This window comes from Drosophila rhopaloa, unplaced genomic scaffold, assembly GCF_018152115.1.
Source record: "Drosophila rhopaloa isolate 14029-0021.01 unplaced genomic scaffold, ASM1815211v1 contig_3, whole genome shotgun sequence".
Classification (NCBI taxonomy): Eukaryota; Metazoa; Arthropoda; class Insecta; order Diptera; family Drosophilidae; genus Drosophila; species Drosophila rhopaloa.
In genome coordinates, this window is record NW_025335123.1 from 9,095,847 (window position 1) to 9,119,540 (window position 23,694).

General features: G+C 43.3%; 3 protein-coding genes across 7 annotated transcripts; 2 read left to right on the plus strand and 1 right to left on the minus strand.

Annotated features, from left to right (window-relative positions):
- Positions 1-1,433: 1,433 nt before the first annotated feature.
- Positions 1,434-5,357, minus strand: LOC108040219 (ubiquilin-1). Its single transcript, XM_017117568.2, has 3 exons — positions 5,067-5,357; positions 3,207-4,695; positions 1,434-3,138 (listed from the first exon to the last, which is right to left on the minus strand). The coding sequence occupies exons 1-3, from the start codon at positions 5,160-5,162 to the stop codon at positions 3,062-3,064; spliced, it is 1,662 nt and encodes a 553-aa protein (XP_016973057.1). The 5' UTR covers positions 5,163-5,357; the 3' UTR covers positions 1,434-3,061.
- A 265-nt stretch (positions 5,358-5,622) lies between these two features.
- LOC108040218 (cytokine receptor) lies at positions 5,623-19,440 on the plus strand. The gene is made up of 3 exons (XM_017117567.2): positions 5,623-7,205; positions 13,025-14,091; positions 17,440-19,440. The coding sequence occupies exons 1-3, from the start codon at positions 6,064-6,066 to the stop codon at positions 19,041-19,043; spliced, it is 3,813 nt and encodes a 1,270-aa protein (XP_016973056.1). The 5' UTR covers positions 5,623-6,063; the 3' UTR covers positions 19,044-19,440.
- A 988-nt stretch (positions 19,441-20,428) lies between these two features.
- Positions 20,429-23,691, plus strand: LOC108040203. Of its 5 annotated transcripts, none has more exons than XR_001769054.2 (3): positions 20,429-21,890; positions 22,433-22,508; positions 22,595-22,660. XR_001769054.2 is itself a non-coding variant. In XM_017117527.2 (3 exons), the coding sequence occupies exons 2-3, from the start codon at positions 20,752-20,754 to the stop codon at positions 23,364-23,366; spliced, it is 1,911 nt and encodes a 636-aa protein (XP_016973016.1). In that variant the 5' UTR covers positions 20,430-20,610; positions 20,691-20,751; the 3' UTR covers positions 23,367-23,691. The 5 variants fall into 5 exon arrangements, 4 of the variants coding, with proteins under 4 accessions (XP_016973016.1, XP_044317311.1, XP_016973017.1 ...); XM_017117527.2 differs by lacking the exon at positions 22,433-22,508 and having other exon boundaries at positions 20,430-20,610; positions 20,691-21,890; positions 22,595-23,691; XM_017117528.2 differs by lacking the exon at positions 22,433-22,508 and having other exon boundaries at positions 20,432-20,536; positions 20,691-21,890; positions 22,595-23,691.
- The last annotated feature ends 3 nt before the right edge of the window (positions 23,692-23,694 follow it).

Below are 23,694 nucleotides of genomic sequence, written 5' to 3' on the forward strand. Positions count from 1 at the left end.
ATCGGCTACACCACCATGGAGCAGCTGCAGCGCACTGGGCTGATAAAGCCGCCGATGCCCGCCGCCGTGGGATCGCCGACGCACGTCGCCGGAGGAGCATCAGCCAGCGGACACCCACACTCTCGTCAGCAGCCACAGATCAATGGCTACGTGACGCCCCAGGACCTGAACGCCCTAGCTCACAATAGGCACGTCCTCTAAAGAGTCGGAGCGCCCATCATCATTGCAAGCACTCACGACGTGTGATTTTATCAATCCCTCGCGTTCGCATCCATAATTCAATTCAAACATCAACCCCGGAACAAGGAACCAAGAACCTGGCACAAGAAACCTAGCAACTAGAGCCTGGAACATCCAATTTCTTCGTTTGTATTTTTTTTTTATACTGTGCTTAAAAAGTTTTTAAATCCAGTCATTTAGTTCGTTCGAATGCTTGCGATAAGGGTCGGCCGGTCTGTCCTCTGCTCAAATTTTAAAAAAACCAGAGTCTGCTCAGTCGCAAAAATCGCTTTGAAGCGATCGGTCGTCTTGGGAATGATACAATAACATAAGATAGTCTCGTCGGATGTATAAACGTGGAGTTTTGGTCAGTGCGTGTTAGTTTTTTGAATAAAAGTTTGTTTGCGGACGAAATTGTTGTGTGCTGCAGACATGTGGATGGCGTGAAATTTATAAAGGTACCGAAATGTTAAAAAAAGAAAGCTTTGTGGGAGGATTGGCTGGGAAAATAAAAGAATTTGAGTTTATATTTTTACATTTCGTTAACAATAGTTTTAAAATAACAAGAAATGTAAAAGAGCCTTAATAATCGCAGCCGAATATGTTATCTGGTCATGTCAGTCTGTCCATCCATTTCTACGAAAACTAGTCTTTCAGTTTTGAAACTATCTGCATGCAACTTTCCAGAAAAAAAGTAAGTTCGGGTCGCACAATTATATAATATTTCTCCAATAGAAACAATCAAAAAATTAATGAGGAAACATATAACTTCGTTGATTTCAGACATACATACATATACGTTTTTACTCCGTGATGTAGTAATTTCCTACAATTTCAGGATTACTGTTTTAATTTTTTTTAAGTAATAGCTGTCATAGGAGCGTTCGAAAAATGTCTTGGAAAATCGACATATATTCGTTTTATAGCAAATTATCATTTTTTTTAATATATACATATATAGACTTCGTCTTGCTGAAAGTTTTTTGTACCATGGTGTCTTTCTCCTTGTGAATGAGTTACAGTATATAACCTACCGCTCGGCAACACCCTCCTCAGCTTAACTTATACAACCCGATAAAATTTTGATGCCACCAAAGTGATAAAAATTACAGATAATTAAAAAATAAGATTTACTGTATGTATTTTTCGGTATTTGGTCGGCCGCAATCCTTTTCAGCCCACTTATCTCCGATGAGAATAAAACAAAAATGACGTATAATCTAAAACCAAAGTAGCTTTATTACTGTTTTAAAACATGTGATCATTTACATTTAATTACTTAGTTTCACGTCCTTCACTAAACAAATAAACGTAGTTCCGATCGCTTTCGAATCGGTCCAGCTCCAGTACCTGCCCACCCACCCAATCCCCCGATGATGTTTGCTCACCTGAATACTCTTCCCTCCGACGAGCCGCGATATATAGTAATAGTACTTACAGGGTATACATTGATTTCATACTTTATATAGACAGTGAGCGCACGAAAGGAAACGTTTCGAAAGTGTTTGATTGAGGGATGCAATCGGGAATGGGAACTCACTAGATCCGTCCGAACTCCCAAAAAGTCTGTTTTACGCATACGAATGCTTAGAGTAAAATAAAAATTATTGTGTTTTGGGGTTTCTCTCTTTTACTAAGGAATTTCAAATAGTTTTACGTCTTTTGTTAACACCATGGAATATTTTGTTAAATGTATATACCCCTATATACACACATATAAACTTACAGTAGATATCGGTAACATGCAAATCCCTTGTATGCAAATTACGCCTATATGCAACGAACTTTGTACAGTTTTATTCTTTTGAACGGATAGGATAAATAACACTTGGAGATTACTCTTATATTAATGAATCAATAAACATTTTTACTATTTGTATTGCTTGAATGCAACTGTTTAAGCATATCACACAATGCATGCAAACACTTTGCCTCTAAACAAGTATCACTTATCCAGCCATTGCATATGTGCGATATCTACTGTAGGTTGTCCCGTTTGCAGTTGTGTAATTTAAAGAACAGTTTCGCATTGCGAGAGAGGGAGGCAACATAGCAGGGATGCGGTGCTGACTAACCATTGTAAATTAGCACCCGAACGGACCCAGACTGCCTGACCGAACCACAGGATTCTACGTCTATCCCCAGAAGCTCCGATGTCTGCACCGAGCGTTTGGATCTACACCGCGATTCTCTGTCAGGCACACAATAACATTGTACGTTCATTAATAATGACAAACGATAGCACAAACCTGTTCAAATTTATTGAAAAACATTAAAGTTCGCAGGAAAGTTAAATGCTTGAAATGTTACTGTTCAAATGTATGTGTGGTGCAAGATATATGCTGGATATATGCATATTCAAATTGATATTAGACTAACACATTTCCGCTTTAAGGGTTCTCAGGTGTCTTACAGGGCTTTCAGATCTCTCGTGAGCTCCCGAAAAGTAAACAATTAAAAAAAAAAAATGAACTACACAAGTGCCGACACTTTGGTATGCGATCTCTATCTAACCTTCTTACCGGCGACATATCTTTAAATATCTCTCCGTTCTCTAGGCTCCTATGCTCGTGTGGAGTTGTCTATCTGTGTCACGGGGTGTGTGTGGTTGTGTGTGTATAAAGGATTCAAGATATTCCCGGCTTGATGGGGAATAAGCGATCAGCAGCTCTGGCCGTGGAATTTGTGTGTGGGGTTTTTAGGAGAAGGACCCCGTCCCCCTTTCTCATCGTGTTCTCTTTGTGGTTCTCATTCGCGTTCTCCAGGGCTATAGTGGTAGATATATATGTAGTTCGTAGATATATAGACAGGTTGTGTACAGTTTGGAAATGGCTTAACGTTGTTAACTCAGGGATAACTGGTTGAGGGACAACAGTCGCTCCACCGCCGCATTGATGTCCCCAAAGGTGGCGATCAGAGCTGTGGAGTACGAGAGATCGCATTAGAATCGGGATGGTCAAGCGGCTAATTGTAGCAAAGAATCTCACCCTGCAAGTTGGCATCCCGGTTGGCGAAGCCCATCGCTTGCAGCTGCTCCAGCTGCGACTGGTAGCGAACCTCCGGTGGCTGCGTGCCGTCCGCGTTATTTGACATCCCGTTGAGCATGCGCATCATGAAGTCGTTAAAGAGCTGCGCGTTGGGACCACCGCCCGGAGCCAGACTCGGGCCGCCGGCGGCGGGGTTGCCTGCGGTGAGCCCACTGCTCGGCGAGACGTTGTTGGTGGTGGCTCCGCTGTTGCCACCGCTCCCATCGCCACTGGCTGGATCCGTGGCAGAGTTGACGCCCGGCGGCGGCGGAGGAATGCCAAGGGTGCCAACGAGACCTGGGGCCGCGCTGCGTAACTGCTCCATGCCCTGCTGGATCTGCAGGATGGCGTTCATCGCGTCCGGGTTGGTCAGCATGCTCATCACTTCAGGGTTTTGCATCTGGGCCATGAACTGCGGCATCATCTGACGCACCTGCTCCTGCAGGGCGGGATTGTTTGACAGAAGCGGGCTGCTACTGAGCAGGCGCGAGGCCATGTCCGGGTCCTGCGACATGGACTCCATCATGGAGCGCGTGTACGGCGCGTTAAGCAGGTTCTGCATCATGGCCGGGTTGTCGGCCATCTGCTGAAGCAGGCTCCGCATGGCCGGCGTGTTCAGAACGTTGTTCGGCGGCAGGTCCCCTGTCCGATTGCCCGTCCCAGTGCCGCTTCCAGCGCCTGTGCCGTTCGTTCCCGAATTGGCCCCGCCGCCGCCCCAGGGATTCGGCAGAGGATTCCGATTCTCGGTGCCCTGCTGCGGATTGATTACGGCCCCACCACCTCCGTCCACCAGCCCTGCAAAGGGGTTACGGCCAAAGGACTCGGTGGCCGCGTTCATCATGGGCTCCTGAATGTCGCGGTAGATGCGCTGCAGGGCGCTGTAGCCGCCCGGCACCGACTCCAGGTTGGACATGGCCCGGTCGTGCGATCGCATCAGTTCCTGCAGCATCGAGGGATTGCGGGCCAGCTCCATCGTCTGGCGCAACAGGTCGGGATTGTTGAGCATGTGCGAGATCTCGGGGTTCCGCTGCATCAGGTCCTGCATCTGGGGATTCGATGTGATCAGTTGACGCATGGTGTCCGGGTTGTTCATCATCTGCTGCACCAGCGGGTTGTCCATTAGGGAGCGCAGCATGTCACCATTGTTGAGCAGCTCGTTCTGCATGCGCGCCTGCAGGTCCATAAAAGTGTTCGACCCGGCGCCCAGTGCCTCCATTCCGGCCAATCCACCGAACTGATTCAGGCCGAAGGGCGTCTGGCGCACGTCCGCCGGTTGGCGGGCCGGGACCTCATTGTTGCGCGTGGGCGCCTTAATCACCAGGTGTACCGTGAGATTGTCCTTGATGTTATGCATTTTGAGCGTGTCCGTGTCCTTCATAATTTTGCCGGCAAAAATGAGCACTAGCTGCTCGGGCTCCGCCTCGAACTTTTGTGCAACCAGAATTTTGAACTGTGGGGCGAAGATGGTATGATTGGTTTGAAATTGGGAGATCTACTTTTCCCATTTTGATTCCCCATGGAAATATATGTCTGTACAGGCACACAATTGCACTTTGCCACCCCTATAATGTTGCAAAGGCAAAGTGCACTGTTCCAGCGCCATACGGTGTGGCTTAGGCAAGTTGCACTGTACCTAGCCCATAGTTATGGTTTAGGCAATCGCGCTGTACCACGATTACAGGCATTAATTGGCCCGCCCCGGGGAGCAACTGCAGCAGGGGAGGAGGAAGAATCGATCGGGATTGGGGAGTGGGAAAGGGACCAGACCAGACTTGGCCAGACAACACACCACGCCAGTGGGTCACGCGCACCGTTACTCACATCTTTTATTCCAGAATCTTCGTCAACCTCGACCGTCTTCTTGTCCTTTGGCGTTTTTACAACCACGTTGATGCGCTTGCTGCCGCCTTCCGCCATTTCGCTGGTGTAGTTGTCGTGTTTTCGGGTTGTTTTTCCTGCACCGATTTAGCTCGTAGTGTCTAAATATTGTCACAACTGAAATTTTTAAGCTGCTCTGGATAGATACGTGTTTTCAAACTAAATTATTTCCCATTTGATGAAAAGTAATTCGTCACTTTCTCACTCACACACACACACACACACTCACGCTCAGTTCGATTTTGATTGCTACACATGCCAGGGTTGCCGCGTCTTACGCTATCGATATATCGATGACTGAGCTGTAAATTACACTTTTATCGGTTTTCAAACAGTGCGCACTGTTTAAACAGGCAGTTTCTGGAAGCCATTAAGCAAGTGCATCAACTCTACGCAAAGAAATTCAAATTACGTACATAATGATAAACGAGTACACTTATCGCGCCCAATATGACCGTTCGCTCACGTAGCCCTTGTCATATCGCGTATCGAGCTGCGATAAGTTTCGATAAGCGGTCACACTGCAGACCAGAAAATCGTCGACAATAACGCGATAACGGGGGCAGGGAGGATAGCGATCGCCGTCCTTCGCCTTTTGAGGATTCGATTCTGCATCATCGAGACAGATTTAAAGGAGCAAACAAAAGTTATATAAACTATAGACATTAGTGCTTTGGTAGAGAAGAAGTGAACCCCCGAAAAATCAGCCCCACCTGGCAGCGAGATGTGTTAGAGCCAAAATTCCAGGAACGCAGCGTACCGAGAACTGCCTACTAATACAGAGACAGACTGACACGGCCAGCAAGGTGTTCTTGTGTGTGTGCGAGAGAGAGAAATAGAGAGTTCGGTGTGTCGGTGTCCGCGTGTGTGTGAGAGAGAGCCACCAAAGTAGAGTGGAACATAATAACAGCAGAAGCTGGAAAGGATTAGGATTAGGAACATGGCGCCGCAGGTGCAGCTCGGCCTGCTCCTCATGCTGCTCGCCGGCTGCCATGGTGGCGCACAGGCCGCCGTGGAGCCGGGCTGGCTGATTCCCGACAAGGTGGAGCTGGCCATCGGCGGCGACTTCAACATCAGCTGCACCCTCAACGAGGCCTACTTCAGCGAGGTCAACGGCTCGGAGCGCTGCACCGTCGATGAGCTATACTTTCAGACCGGCAATCTACAGTTTCGCAATTCGACATATATCCGAATGCTAAACAACACTACCATCCTGTTTAGCGCCCATAACGCCGCCGAGCAGGAGCAGGAGTACCTGTGCATGTGTCGCGACTACGTAATCAACACCTCAAAGGTATACGTGGGCACCAGTCCGCTGCTGGTTCGCGATTTCAATTGCCTGGACCACGACTTCCAGTTCATGGTGTGCAACTTCACCCAGCCGCCCAACAAGGTCATCACCAAGTACAATATCAGCTATAACACCAACAACGACTGGCGCTACAGCAACTCCCTGGACTGCAACTTCGATGCGGCGCCGGTGGTGAGTTGCAATCTGACGGACGACAACTACAAGCGCTTCAGCGAGATCTTCTACTTCCGCCTTTTCATTGCGAACGGCCTGGGCCACGAGACGCAGCCAATCACAATAAATCATTTTGAGCGCTTGGTGCCGGCTCGGCCTGGTCAAAACTTGACCCTGGTCAACCGGACGGAGAGCTCCGTCTGCTTGTCGTGGGGGATGCCACGGCGGTCGAACTACAATCGCGGCCTGGTCTGGCAGGTACGCGTCTCGCCGCACAACTTTGAGCCCCTGAGCCGGACCAGCTGGCGCAACATAAGCTCGACGATCAAGGATACCCTCTGCCTCACGGAATTGCCCTTCGCCGGCTACAACTATACGCTGCGGCTGCGCGTGCGCGCCAACCAAAACAACACGTTGTGGAGCGAGCCGTTGGTCTACGGCTTCGCCACCGCCCCGGCCCGACCACGCCGCCCGCCGCGCGTCACCTACGGCAGCTTCTACGTCTACTCCTCGGAGGAGGGCATGCGCTTCTACTGGGAGCCCCTGGAGCCGCACGAGCTCAACGGGCCGGACTTTCGGTACATAATCAGCGAGTACCGCATCAACGGGACCGTCGTGTGAGTACATACACATAAATAAGCGACATAAGATAAGGGCATCTTGACATCTTGGCACTTTGGCACCTAATTAGTCATTGGCAAACCTGTCTGCTATCAATAAATATGTTCTGCGGCGGAGAGTTCAGCGGAATGTCGACTTCTTGCGAATCAGTATCGCAAGGCATACGGCGTAGTATTGGCACAAGCACACACGCCGAGAGCCACATTTTCATTGTGGGGTTCCGTAGAAAATGTTTATTTTTAACAATTCGTCCGAAGTGCCGCTGTACACATGCACAGAAGCAGAAGCACTAAAGCAGAGGCAAAAACCCGTTCATTAGGGGTAAGATGGGAGGCGTTTTATGCGAATGCATTTCCAGAGAAATCGGAGGAAGCCCATCCGCCAGCACAATACCCTGCACTCATCTTCCTGCGGTGTCTGTATCTCAAATTGTGACACCATTGTTAGGTCTTAATACTTGGCTACACATTTTGTTTATTTAAGAACCCAACGAGAACAGGTCCTTTTAATTATTAATTCATTTTTTGTGTGTGTTTGAAGTTTCAACATATTAATTATTTCCATTATACCCCTCTGCAGAGGGTAACGCTGTGTTTATGTGGGAATTTTCACGAAAACATACCCCATACCAGGCCGAAATTCTCTACCCTTCCACAAAATATTTGGCTACTTGAAGGCAATTAGAGGAGGAGTCGTATCGGAATCGACAAAATATAAATCAAATAGCGTTATTAAAAAGCAGCCAATAGGTATACACACTTATGTATGTATATACAGTCAACACAATATTTATTCGGACACCCGTGATTTTGATTTTGATTCATTAATAACTCAACAAAAACGTAACGAAAACAAACAATTTATATTTCATCGTGAAGGTTAACATTCTTAGAATATATTTTTACAAAAAAATAAGGAACTTTCAACAGTAAAATTAGATATTTTCTTAAATTAACTTGAAAAGTCATAATTTTACGCACAGAAATTATTCGGACACTTCATATAATATTAAAAAAAAAACATATTTCTTGATGTTTTAATATTTTTAATATTTGGTGGGTCCTCCACTAACATCAATGACAGCTTGTAAGCGTCGACCCATGCTTTTACCAAGTTGCTTGTCTCATTAGCGCTAATTTGACCCCATTCAGCCATCAATGCAGTTTTTAAGGACTCCCTGGACGAAATGACGTGCTTCCGAATCCTTTTCTCAAGAATATCTCAAACATGTTCTATGGGACTTAAATTAGGTGACTGGGGAGGTGTTTTCAGCTGCTTGCAGTGATATAAAAGCCACTCTTGCACCAAAGACGAAGAATGTTGTCTTGTTGAAACAACAATGTCTTCGGATCTAGACCAAGTTTTATATAACTTGGAATCAAATTTTCGCTTAAAATGTTTTTGTAGATATTCTTATTAATTTTGTCGTCAATAAAGACCATTTGACCGACTTCTTCTACCGATACACACCCCCACATCATTACATTCCCGCCACCATGCTAAACAGTTGGAATTAAGTTCTTCTCATTCATGGCTTCATTTGGTTTCCTCCACACTTTCGAGGGCCCATAGTGTCCAAATATGTAAAATTTGGATTTGTCGCTTAAAACTACGTTCTCCCAAAACGAATCCGGGAGGTTATATGCAGTTTTCCAAACTCCAAACGCTTTTTTTTGTTGATGGCAGAAAATAATTGCTTTCGACGAGCAACTCTGCCATGTAAACCAGCCTTGTACAGGTAGTTTCGGATGGTTTTGGCCCAAACTTTTTTTATTTTCGCTTGCTCTACATTCTTTTGAATTGTTGTAGATGTTGTTTTCGGATTTTTCAGGACTGTAGACATAAATTTCCGTCCCTCACGTGAGTACAAAATCTTAGACCTTCTAGCTTTCTTGTGATTTGAAGCTCATTATTCCGTTTTTAAGTATTTTTGGATTATACTATGTATTGTGGAAGGTGATTTTCCATTAATACGACCGATTTCGCGATAACTACGATTTTCCAAAAATGAATTTAAGATAGGTTTTCGAAAATCTAGTGACAAATCTTGAACTCCTTTTATTTTGACCAATCGTATCAAAAAAACACATAAAAACTAACAAAAAACAAAAAAAAAGCACGCCTAAAATTACTCCGAAGTAATTTCAACTAAACTACTTTAAAAAGAATCGCCTATTACCGTTGTGCTCAGAAATAAACACAATAAATGAGAAATGTACGAATAATTTTTGTGCAACATTTTAGCAACTTTTTTGCTTTTCTTTTAATATTTTTAAGGCTAATTTAAAAAATTACATTTTTGTTTGTGTAATGTCTTCTGAAAATCACTGTTTCTATGATAAGTAAAAAAAAACCTGCTAAAATTACGAAAATTCCGGCAAATAAGCTGTTAAACTTGATAATAGACAGTGTCCGAATAAATTTTGTGCTGACTGTATGTTTTTTTTTAAGAATCGATAATTTCAAACAATAACACCTTTTGGCGCGATAAGAAACCGGTGTCAATCGCAATTTCTAGACTTGAAAGTTCTGATATCAAATATTGTGAAGAAAAAAATAACAAAAAAAAGTGCAAGCAAACGCCACCTTGTTTAAAATACTCTTCTAAAGCTCTAAAAAAACGTTAAAAAAAGGTTTTTAGTTGTTTGTGAATATACAAATTCGTCCAAAAGTATGCAACAAAAAATGGAAATAAGAAATATTAACATTTTACAACAAATATATAGAGCTGTGTTCGCCGAAATAGCAGTGCGACAGAAGAACAACTACAGTGGCTCACAGCTTATTTCGTGCACACGTAAACTTAAAATTCAAACTCATATAGCTGGCAAACTATACTGAATATGAAAAAGATTTAAATGCAGTTATGTTTCGTAGTATTTTGGCATTTATAAAGTCACTTTATTATTTTTAAGTTCCTTTGGATAACACTTAAAACTTAGTTTTAAACTAAAAATACAGACTTTTTTAGGTCAGCTTATTTCGTGCAAGGAACTCAATGTTAAATATATTGACTATTAAATAACTTAATTCTTTGTGTGGCCTTCCTTCTCACGATGGGATCGAGGACCAACATGCACACATACATACATATGTACAAATAATAAAAACTGTCATGCAGCAGGAAAATGATCCTAAACATACTAGCAATTTGGCCAAGTAGTAGTTTAGTAAAGAAAAGTTGATGAAATGCCATGGCCAGTCTTCTGATTTAAATCCATTGAAAACTTATGGGGGGACATTAAGCGCTACGTATCACAGAAGTCCCCGACTTCTAAGCCGCAGCTTTGGTAATTTGTGCATCAGGCATGGGGCCAGATTCCCCTCAAGCGTTGTCAAGATTTGGTGGACTCCATGCCACGTAGGTGTGAGGCTGTGATAGCTAATAAAGGCTATTTAACCAAACACAGCTGTAAACAAATTAGCTTTAACTTTTGATAAGCCATATATGTATAAACATACATACTTACAGCGGGCATGTATAACATTAAAAATGATTTGGTTTAAAACTAAAACGATTTTAGCTTTAAAATTTATCATTATACCATTTAGACGATAGAGACAATTATGTGTGCGCATAAATAATCATTTAACCAGTTTAAGCAATGCTGTATAAAATGCTACTAGCCATTTGAATTGGTCGATGTGTCCCAAAAAAAAGTTAATTTGTAATATAGGCACATTTCCAAGCAATTCCTCTAAAATCTAATCTTTAGAATACACCTTAAAATACACCACATTTTTGTGTGGCGTGTTATATAAATATATAAAAAATATGTGTCAGTAAACTAATAAAAATTCGAAATAATACTTTTACGACTTTTTTACGAGACTCTATTTTCGTGGAATCTAATCACAATTGTACAAATAGCATTTCAAAAGAATTTCAGATTAAACATAAATTGAATTATAAATTTGTATTTAATCTGAACTTTGTTTTTTTTGAAATGCTAGTCAAAATCTTAAACGTGAAATACTAACCTTCAAAAATTTTAACAGAGTACAAAGAAATGAATAGATAATGTAAACGTACTTAAGTACTTCATATTTTTTTTATTTACGGGACGGCAAAAGGGGTGTGTCTTTATTTGAATCAAGCTTGATATTCGAGTGTTGCATACAGTGGACCAAAAAAGTTTAAGTACACCATAGTCGTGCAACTTAATACAGTCAAAACGCTATTAATTAAATCAGATATAATTTTCAAACAATTTCGGTTTGGTAGGTTATAGATTTTTAGAACATAAAAGTCTTTTTGTTTCCTTATTTTATAAAATAACAAGATAATAAAAAAAAATCGGAAAAATACTTCAAATTCATAGTCAAAAAAGTTTAAGTACACCTAAGATAAAATTAGCTCCTAGCTCGTTAATATTTGGTTGGACCTCTTTTTGCAGCAATAACTGCTAGTAGACGTCGGTGCCTACTATGTACCAACACTTTTGTGTCCTTTTTCTCAATTTTTTCCCACTCAAACTGCAAAATCATCTTAAGGGACTCTTTTGACGATATTTGGTGTTTTCTGATCCTTTTATCCAACAAATTCCAAACGTGCTCAATGGGATTGAGATCTGGAGACTGTGGAGGTGTATGCAATTGCTTGCAGTTGTAGAGCAGCCACTCCTTGACCAAAAGGAGGTGTGTTTGGGGTCGTTGTCCTGTTGAAACAGAAATGTAGTCTCATTCGCGCTGGATCTCGCTGTCCTTAAGATTATCCTTTAAAATTTTAAGGTATAGATGCTTGTCAATTGTAGTGTTTATAAACACAAGTTTCCCAACTCCAGCTGTCCCAACACACCCCCAGACCATCACGTTACCTCCGTCATGCTTAACGGTTGGTGTTAAATTTTTAAGCTCCAATGCTGTGTTGGGTTTCCTCCATACTTTTTGGGAGCCATCTGAACCAAAAATATAAAATTTTGACTCATCACTCCAGATAACGTTGTCCCAAAATGAATCCGTCTCGTTTACATATTTGTATGCCTCTTCTTTCGATTTACCAAGGAAATCAATGGCTTTCTACGAGATGTTCGTGCGTTGGACCCCTCCTTGTGGAGCACATTTCGAACAGTTTGGGGGTGAACTGTTTTGCCTGAGCTTCGAAATATTTCCTCCTGTATTTTTGGTGCTGAATTTTTAGGATTGGCCTTTATTGAGCCAAGGATTTGGCGTTCATCCCTATCGGTCAATATTTTGAGACGACCGGAACTTGGCTTTACTTGGAGGGTTCCAGAGTTCCCGTAGGAATTCATAATAGTTTGCACGCTGGATGGAGGCCTCTGAAGCATCCTACCAATAGCACGAGCCCCTTTTCCTTCCAAATAATGTTTTAAAATTATTTTTCGAGTTTCAAGTGAAATTTCGCTGTCTCGACCCATTTTGACCTCTCACTCCAGCAAAATCAAATGAAATGAACTTAAAATGCATAAAAATGCAAGCATCAGAAGTAGACTGAAGGAAGAATTCGCGATCACCGTCAGATTTGAAAGGGGAATTCCAAAGAAACAGAGAGACGACGAGTGTACCTAAACTTTTTTGTTGTGATTTTTAGCCATTTTTTTTGGTTTTCTATGAATATAATGTTCACGAAGGAGTGACGTAGTTAATTTTGGTATATTCGAAATCCTAAAGATTAAGTTTATTGAAGTTAAAAAAAAAATATTAATTTTGATAAGTTTTAATACATATTTTTAACAATAAACACTGAGGTATGAAGTGTACTTAAACTTTTTTGGTCCACTGTAAGTAAATCATCTTATTTTTATATTACCACTTGTAAAGCAACTTTTCTTCCGTTTTCCTCTTTCCTCTGCAGAGATCCTAGCCTTATCAAGGTGGAGTCCAACTCGGCGATGATCGAGCATTGGAACAAGAACGCCGTCCACCACTTCCTCATTCGAAGCAGCAACAGCCAGGGCCAGTCCGTGAACGCCACCCCGATGTCGATTGGCCCGATTAGCAACCTTGACTTCCGCCAGCGGGTGCCGAAGAACATTCGCAGCGTTTACCATCCGACCAACAAGAGCTACACGCTCAGCTGGGAGCCGCCGGAGGACCAGGTGGAGCTGAAGAACTACACCGTGTTTTGGTGCGTTCCCAAGCCGGGCCTGTTGTCGGAGTGTGAGGGGTCGATCCGCTTCGCGGAGGTGTCCAGCGGGCAGCAGCTGTTTACCACGGCACGGGACCAGCCCTCACTCCACATGGCAGTGTCCGCCAACTATCGTTCGCACAACACGGGTCTCCGCTGGCTGATCTGTAGCAGCGACAAGAAGGACGACCTGGCCAAGATGGAGCCCTCGATAGACGTGGCCACCAGCACCACGCTGACGGTTAGTTGGGGCACGGAGCGCGTCTGCGCAGTGATTCTGGCCGGCTACAATCTGACCTACTGTCAGCGCTCGACCGGCCGTCCGGACAACTGCACCACGGTTAAGGTGGACCGCTACACGAACAAGCACGTCATCCAGGGCCTGGTGCCCTACACGGAGTACAGCGTCAAGATGCTAATGTACTCGGAGACGCGGGCCAGCAAGTACAGCGATGAGCTGGTCAACCGCACCGGCGAGGCGGCGCCCAGTCAGCCGCGGGAGCTGCAGCTGCTCCGGGTGACCAGTGCCAGCGTGGAGCTAGCCTGGAAGCCCCCGCTGCTGGCCAACGGCGTGGTGCGGGCGTACGAGGGCACCTTCCGATCGCTCCGCGACAACGTCACCGAGAATTTCCGGGTGGGAGCCTCCACCGAGGAGCTGCTGGACAAGGAGAAGCCCATCAGCTTCACGCTGGGCAATCTCACGGCCTTCACGCACTACGAGGTGAGTGTGCGGGCACGGACACTCTATCTCTCGGATCCCAGCAATGTGATTTACCCCAGCACGGCTATCGGAGGTAAGTCTTCACAGATTTGTCTTGTGCTAAATACTCTGTTCGCAAGTTTCAGAAATATATTATATGTATTAAATATTTTTCAAATTACAAAATTCATAGCAAAATTATTGGTCTTATAGAACCAGTTGATTCCAATTTGAAAAATCAGTTTCCAATATATATGTACATACATACACTCGCCCGCATATCTCTACACCCCAAAAAATGTTCAATATCTAACTTTAAACCCTAGCTGTTCGGCCATTTAAGCATATATTCAACCCATTCTTTTTTTAAACATAATTATAGTTTATTGTCTTCATTGACGTATTTTTTAAGAATTATTCAACAGGGTCTTATATTTTATTTTTAATTTTAAACTTAACACTACCAAAAAATGTACCCGGAAAAGTCTGCGTACAGCAGTTTTCAACTTCTTGGAATGCAGGATTGTGCGATTACCGTTAATTTTGTTGTCGCCGATCTACTTTAGAATGTCTAAAACTTTTTCATTACAATAACGAGCATATTGCAACATGGAATAAAAAGGCAAGGAAATTTCTGTTGAGGAGCGGAAAATTATAATAAAAAGGTTTTTGGATAGAAAATTTTATAGAGAAATTGGTGCTTTAGTTGGTAGAACCCCCTCAACCATCCAAGAGTGATAAATAACTACAACTCGACTGGAAGTATCTTGCCAAAGGCTCGTTCTGGCCGTCCGCCTTTGCTTACAAACCGCGAGCAGAGGAATATTATGAAATCTATTCAGCTCAATCCAAGGACGACAGCTCATCAGGCAAAGCTGAAGGTCGAGGATAGATTTTCCACCTAACCTAACCTTTGCTAGTGAGTATATTTCCAAACACCAAGACTTCCGGAATAAGGTTATATTTTCCGACGAAAGTAAATTCTGTAAATTTGGAATCAAGGGAAAAGTTTTGGTATGGAGGAAAAGCGGAGAAGCCTTTAATAAAGAAAATTAGGTTGGCACAGTAAAGCTCGGAGGAAGCGGAATAATGGTGTGGGGGTATATGGCAGCAAGTGGCGAGTCAATAATGGATCAGAAAATCTATATAGACAATAATATTATTTATATTTAAAATAGGTGTACGCAGACTTTTGCGGGTACATTTTTTGGTAGTGTTAAGTTCAAAATTGAAAATAAAATATAAGACACTGTTGAAACATTTTTGAAAAAATATGTCAACGAAGACAATAAACTATAATTATGTTTAAAAAAGAATGGGTATAATATATGCATAAATGGCCGAACAGCTAGGGTTTAAAGTTAGATTTTGAAATTTTTTTTGGGTGTACGCAGAGATATGCGGACGAGTGTAAAAAAACATTTTTTTTTTCATTTTAAAAATGGTACGACTATTGATTCCAATTAGTATTCCGGAAATCCCGAATTCCATGATTTATGAAGGCAGATTAGCAAAAAATTTGGGGAATTCAATGAACTCATTGATAAGCACAAATCGGGAAATTTCATGAGTTTGTTAAGACCCAACATATGCATCTCACTATGACTCAATATGATTTATTAAGGCAGATTCCTACTTTGTTGACCCCAAAAGTAATTTTGAGAAAAACGCTTTTAAAGTTCCATTGAAGTATGAAATGAGCGCGACGCGGACCTAAAAAGTTCAAGTCGTTATTCCTGCTAAACTAAGAAAGATAACAGAAAAATTTAAATACAGTATTTTAAAAGGGTATATTAACTTGTTTATTAAATTAAAACGATTTCCTTAATCATAAAAACAAAACACTTATTAAATAAAAACAAAATGTGCAGGCTTTTTTCAAGCCGCAGCTTATTTCGTGCAGTTCATTCTTCTTAACTTATTATTTGTAAATTAAAAGCTAATATTTTGTATGTCCTCTTTTCTGGTTCAGGACAGCTTTGAGACGATTTCCCAAGGAAGAAACTAACTATTTAGTGGTTTCTACTGGAATTTTTGGCCATTCTTCCATAAGAACACTTTTCATTTCGTTTTTGTTCGAAATCTTCCTCTTCCTTATAGCGATGTCCAATATTTCCCATAAATTTTCGATCACATTTAAATCTGGAGACTGTGCTGGCGTTATGACGACATGAGGGCAGTTCCAGACAAGTTAAACCTTCACAATTCCTGCTGAATTCGAAATCGATCGCGTTTGCCCAGTTTTTTAGCAGTTTGGAGCAAGTTTTCCTTTAAAATCTGTATGTACATCTTGGCCATCCATGATAACTTAAAACAAGAAAGGAAAGCTAACTTCGGGCGGAGCCGAAGTTGATATACCCTTGCAGAATATTCTGTAAATTATATTCTCCAAAATCGGATCGGTTATTCATATGATGCATTCTTAATACTCATAAAAAATCCCAACTTCCTAACTTTAAAAACACCAAAGTTATGTCATTTCCAATCGTTCAGTTATATGGCAGCTATAGGATATATTCGGCCGATCCTTATGAAATTTGGTAGGTCGAATTGATTGTCCAAAAATAAAACCCATAGATAATCCCAGCTTCCTAACTTTACAAACACCAAAGTTATGGCATTTCCGATCAATCAGTTATATGGCGGCTATAGGATATAGTCGTCCGATCCTTATGAAATTTGGTAGGTCAGACTAATTGGCCAAAAATAAACCTCATAGAAAATCCGAACTTCCTAACTTTAAAAACACCAAAGTTATGGCATTTCCGATCGTTCAGTTATATGGCAGCTATATGATATAGTTGCCCGATCTGGCTTGTTCCGACTTATATACTACCTGCAGTAGAAAGACAACTTTTGGGAAAGTTCAAGCAGATAGCTTTAAAACTGAGGGACTAGTTTGCGTAGAAACGGACGGACAGACGGACGGACAGACAGACGGACGGACAGACGGACATGGTTAGATCGACTCTCCTGGTGATGCTGATCAAGAATATATATACTTTATAGGGTCGGAAATGTCTCCTTCACTGCGTTGCAAACTTTTGACTGAAATTATAATACCCTCTGCAAGGGTATAAAAAACACGAGGTTGCCCCGCCAGAAGCTGCGATACAGGCCCAAGCATAACCATAGCAAATGATTAAAAGGTCAACGGATTTTTTTAGGTTGCCTCCCAAGTTTAGATTAAAAGCTTTTGGATTTAAGAGGTAGTGGGATTGTAATTAAAGCAAATTACAACAAAAACAAATTAGAAAAGGAAAATTTTGCTGATATAGATTTCTTATAAAAGTTTATCAAATTACCTGTGTTTTGCTATAATTAGTGTTGAGCATATAATAATAATTTTAGAAGATAATATTGTGGCCTGCTTGCACTTCTTTATAGAAAGCCCATATATGTAAATTATGTTTCCTTAATTAAAGTGTTACCTTGTCCACAGTGCCCTCGCCGCCAACGCTTCTGGTGACCAACAACAAGGACCAGAGCTCACGACTTGTCTGGCAGGCGCCCATGACACCGGCTGGCCGCATCGACTTTTATGAGATCTCGCTTCGGGACAACAACGCCAGCTGCCTGATGAGCACCATTCTACCGGGCCGTAACCGCTCCTTCGTGATGGCCACTCCGCGCTGCACCAGCCACAATCCCTTCCAGCTGGCAGTCCGCGCCATCAACGTGGAGCAGCATCCGCAGTTCGACGGACCGGATGGAGTCGGCGCAGTGCAACTGGTTTCTACCGGTTCTCAGGGATGTGAGGCAAGGACCGACGCCCTCGACGAGGAGCATCGGCTGCAGTTTGAGACCTACGCAGCCAACACGAGCGCCTACCGACTCTACAGATCCGACTGGGGCACCTACGGGTTCATCTGCACGCCGGACACGCACAGCGTAAAGGCTATGTACCAGACCATCGAGGTGAGCGTGGCGATCCTGGTGCTGGGCGTCATATTCTACCTGGGGTACAAGAAGTACCGCAAGATGTCCGATATCCATTTGGTGCTGCCGCAGGGAATTATGGAGACCCTGAAGAAGCCAATGGACATGGGCGGCCTGGGCCTGGGCATCGGACCAGACTCCTCCGTCAGCGGAGGAATCGTCTGCACCCGGGTCGATGATTCGCCGCCGTACACGCCACAGGATCTGCCGCACGACTTCAGCAGCTGCGGCAGCGAAAGCTCTAAACTACTGCTGCGCACAGCTTCGACCGGCGGCTGTGCGGATCGCGATGGATACCCGCCCACCACTTACTTGGCCATGCGCCACGGCCTTCTCGTCCAGAATGACAGCGAGCGGCAAACGGAGTGCGAACAGACGAGAGAACGGGAGCAGCAAAATCAGCACGAGAGGGACATGGACAGGCACCAGGAGCAGGAACTGGAGCAGGAGCAACAGCAGAGGAGCTCCACCAATGGCTACATCAAGCCCACCCAGATGAAGAGCTGGGCCGGCAACGGTCCTTCCGCAAATGGTCACGCCTTGCCAGTTCCTTCGACCGCTCCGATGTCCTCCCCGCTCAGTGGTTATGTGCCGGTCCCCATTCCGCAGTCGCGGTTCAATCCAGCTCCAGTTCAAGCCATTGCGCCGGGATCTGTACCGTCCGCCGCCACTGCCGCCGCTGCGTCCGCCTTCTTTCCGCCAGCCCACCTGCTTAACATGGACAACTACGTGCAGGCTTCGGACTTGCACAAGCTGAAGCCCCTCGTTGCAGCTCCCTTGATGCCATCCGGGGTAGACGTCCTGGCGGGACCTTCGCCAGCAGCCTCGACGTCGCCTTCGCCGTTCCAGCTGCCACCAGTCGGAGCAGCCGGGCAGCCAACTGCACCTACGCCCAAACTGGCCGACATCGGCTACACCACCATGGAGCAGCTGCAGCGCACTGGGCTGATAAAGCCGCCGATGGCCTCCGCCGTGGGATCGCCGACGCACGTCGCCGGAGGAGCATCAGCCAGCGGACACCCACACTCTCGTCAGCAGCCACAGATCAATGGTTACGTGACGCCCCAGGACCTGAACGCCCTAGCTCACAATAGGCACGTCCTCTAAGGAGTCGGAGCGCCCATCATCATTGCATGCAAGTGCATTCACTCACGGCGTGACATTTTATCAATCCCTCACGTTCGCATTTATCATTCAACTCACTAACCATCAACCATGTCAACGGATCACCCCGGAACAAGGAACCTAGCAACTAGAACCTGGAACCTGCAACATGCAACTTGGAACCACTGTCGGGCAGCTGTTTATAGTAATTAGTGGAGACTCCTCGGACGAATGCAGTTTCTTCGTTTGTATTTATTCAATGTAGTATTTTTTTTATATTTTCGTACTGTACACCAACTTAACTATCCGCGCGTCGAGCAGATCGAGCTTATAATTAATAATTAATGATTAATAACCTATGTAAACCATACATACGCACATTAAAAATAATTTTAACTAAGTTTTTAAATCCGGCCGTGGGTTTTAACGATAAAAGTGAAAATTGAGTGCTATCGATAAGCACTAACCAAAAGAGAATTAAAATGAGAATAAGAATGAGAGCGCAAAAAACTCGAACGCACACGAAGCGTCCGATGCCTGCTGCTCAGAGCCCTGGGGCCTGTCGCTAAGAATTTGTATACCCTTGCAGAGGGTATTATAATTTTGGTCGAAAGTGTGCAACGCAGTGAAGGAGACATCTCCGACCATATAAAGTATATATATTCTTGATCAGGATCACATCTTGAGTTGATATACCCATGTCCGTCTGTCTGTTTCTACGCGAACTAGTCTCTCAGTTTTAAAGATATCAAATTGAAACTTTGCACGCACCCTTCTTTCCTTTGCACGCAGTATATATGTCGGAACGACTATATCCTATAGCTGCCATATAACTGATTGATCGGAAATGCCATAACTTAGGTGTTTGTAAAGTTAGGAAGCTGGGATTTCCTATGGGTTTTATATTTGGCCAATCAATCCGACCTACCAAATTTCATAGGGATCGGCCGACTATATCCTATAGCTGCCATATAACTGATTGATCGGAAATGCCATAACTTAGGTGTTTGTAAAGTTAGGAAGCTGGGATTTCCTATGGGTTTTATATTTGGCCAATCAATCCGACCTACCAAATTTCATAGGGATCGGCCGACTATATTCTATAGCTGCCATATAACTGATTGATCGGAAATGCCATAACTTAGGTGTTTGTAAAGTTAGGAAGCTGGGATTTCCTATGGGTTTTATATTTGGCCAATCGGCCGACTATATTCTATAGCTGCCATATAACTGATTGATCGGAAATGCCATAACTTTGGTGTTTTTAAAGTTAGGAAGTTGGGATTTTTTATGAGTATTAAGAATGCATCATATGAATAATTTTGGAGAATATAATTTACAGAGTATTCTGCAAGGGTATATCAACTTCGGCTCCGCCCGAAGTGAGCTTTCCTTTCTTGTTTGTGTCCATTTTCGTTTTATGAAATGAATTAGTGCGATAAGGCCGGAGATTCTGATTTACGATGGCAGTCGCAAAGATTGCTTTGAATCAATCGGTAGGGTTGGTTTCAACAAGCTCCCAGCTTCCACGTTTGACGATTTTCATGTGACTGATAAGACATATACACATGTATATCGGGTTCTGTTTTTAGAGCTTACTTACATTTTAAAACTCCTGTGATCGTGCTTCATCGCCCTTTTTAATTCCAGAGTTTAGATTACCGGATTAGGATCTACATAGCAACAGGAAAGCGAAAAAAAATCAAACTCTATGGGCTTGGGGACGCGGTTGTCCTGGCTTTTCGCGGCGGCGATACTGTTCATGGCAATGGCCAGTGTTCGGACGGAGATAAAGTCCCAGTGCGACATGGTGGCTTGGGACTCCAACGAAACGCAGTGGCGGCAGGGCGGTGAAGTTGAAGTTTTCTGCCAGTGTAGAAACGGCTCAAGTGATTTGGATATGGAGCATATGGTGACAATAGAATTGGAGGACCACCAGTTGAAAAATACCGAGTTTGACAGCAAAAACGCCACTATGAAAGTGAAACTTGTAGCTCTTACCCAGACCTGGATTCGAAGTTACCAGTGTCTTTTTGATGGTGTTTTAAGACAGGCGAACTATTTTAGAGTGTATGCTCTATTGAATGTGAAGGATTTTAAATGCCAGTACATAAGGTTTGACGAAACCAAAACTAACATCACTTGTACTTTCACCCGGGCGGAAGGCAAAACCTTAACCGAACTAACCAATTATGAACTAATGATGAAATCCACTCGACTCGACTGCCAAACAAATGAGGAAAACACTAAACAAATAATTTGCACCGTAAATATCAACTCAAATGACATAAAACCAAAAATTATGAATTTCAGACTTACCATGTTCGACACATTAGGCAACCAGACACAGGATTTCAATCTAACTCAGTTCGAGATGACAATGCTGGAGTGGCCAACAGAGCATAAAACTTTTACATATAACAACCATCCTTGCGTGTCGTGGAACAGGAAACCCGTGGTCAAGGATTCGCCCGCCATTAAATGGGATGTGCAGCTGCAGCCCGTTAAATATCCGAATTTGGTCAGGAGTTTAACATTATTCACAAAGCCCCAACCGAAAGACACAACGGATACGATCTGCTTTGAAAATCTGGAAGGCAATCAGAAATTCAATGTGCTGGTTAAGCGTCGCATCAACGAGACGGGTGCACCCTGGTCAAAACATTACCACGAGTTCGCAGTACAAACAGAATCCAAGCCACCAGACCGCCCACCAAAATTTTTGCCATTGGGCTACCGTTACAAGGACCAAGAGCTGACGGTTTATTGGGAGCCGCTCAAAGAACTGGAATGGAATGCTCCGCACCTGGAATACTTTGTCAACAGCAAGAGCAACAGACTGAAAGCGAGGTAACTTTACTGACATCTAAGAAGTCATCTATTAAAACCCAGCTTTAAACAATGATTAAAAGTCGGTATTGAAAAACTTATTTTTCTCGTTGACCTAAAACTTTTCAAGTACATTTCAGTATAAATAATTTTGATGGCCAGATTGAGATTCATCTACTTTAACTTGATACACTCATTACTTATAAATTGAAAATCCATTAGGAATATATAGGGATAGAGGAATCTCTTAAAGATTCAGATACATATATTGTATTCGTGAAATTGCTTGTATTAGTAGGCTGACTTGCTTGGATTTTACAGGGGGTGCATGGGAATTTTTTGCAAACAAATTCAATTTCAAATTCGCAATTCAAAATTCAAATTCAATTCAATCAATTCGAATCAATTCGGCCCAGTCTGAATAAAAATAGGAATAGTAACAAATTGAACTTCCTTCGTTTATTTTATTTGTTAAAACTGTTTTAATTAAATACGTTGTTTTATAAAAATCACAAACTTAGTTGACAAATTTCCCCCCTCTCTCGTTTCTTTTTTGCAAATAGGTGCGCGAATGTAGTATGAATAGTAAAAAGTTCTGCAGCAGCCATAATTTTAAAGATTGGAAGCTCGGACTCAATGGTACAACTTTAATTTTGTTTATTAATTTTTATTGATATATATTCATAAATCAAGTTTCTGAAAAATTCTCTTCATTTTTCCAACAGCAAAGTTGGCAAAAATTTCGCGGTATTTGGGAAATGGAATTACAAGAAGCCGGACACGGTGTTTTTATGGAGCAAAAATGAAAAAGGGCTTTCGGCAGAATGGAGCCGGCTAGAGGTGCCTGAACTGACTGACGCCATGAATCGAAAAGCCCAGAATTTGACCCTTGCTGACAATATTCTAACCTGGGAAAAGCCCGTGGATGACGAAAATCTAAATGGTTATTTTTTCTATTTTTGCAACGGAACCGATGAAGTTTGCCACTCGAACTATACCACCAAGCTGGAGTACAACGTAACCGGACTGGGCGCGATCCATAAGGCCGTGGCGGCTAAATACAGTGACCACAAGAGCGGCGGCATGAAGTGGTTATCTGACCGCGAGGATACCGCTAATATCCGGTACGTGGAAGGGATCATTGCGCTGTTAGTGCTCGGTGCGGCCTTCCTCGGGGCCAGAAAGCTGAAGGATATGTCAAAAATCGGCGTTAGTGTGCCCCCGGGACTGCTGCTGCCTAGAACCCCCTCAGTGCCTGAGCTAGCCGAGCCTTCACAGCCCTATGCGGGAGTTCCACACCCTAAAACGCTCTTTTTTAACCTTATAAACATGGAACCCATTGAACCCGCTGATGAGCATATAGAACCAGAGCACATGGAGGAGGAAACCTCCATGACAGTGGCAGAGCAGGTGGCGCAGCCCAGTGGATACGTTATGATGAACGCAGTGAATCCCACATTGTGCAATGGGTATATAAAGCCATCGCCTCCACGATGATAATTGTGAGTACGCTATAGTCTTGCCCGCATTGCATCATTGTGTGAGTTCACTGTAAAAAGCTCTGAATCGCAATTATTCATTTAAATTCCACTTAGGGCGGGTCTTAATCACTTTTTTTTTTATCACATCCTGGTATTATAAGTTATTCAACATTAAAAAGCAGTGGAGTGAAAATTCACAACCCGGAAAAGGGTATATTTATGTTCCTGTTCAGCATCACATAGCGAGTAAATATTTGAGCTAGAGATTAAGGTTGGATAAGAAAAAAAAAAAATGTAAAAATAGCGCTTTATCTCTGGGGTAGTGGATTATAGCGTGGTTTTTT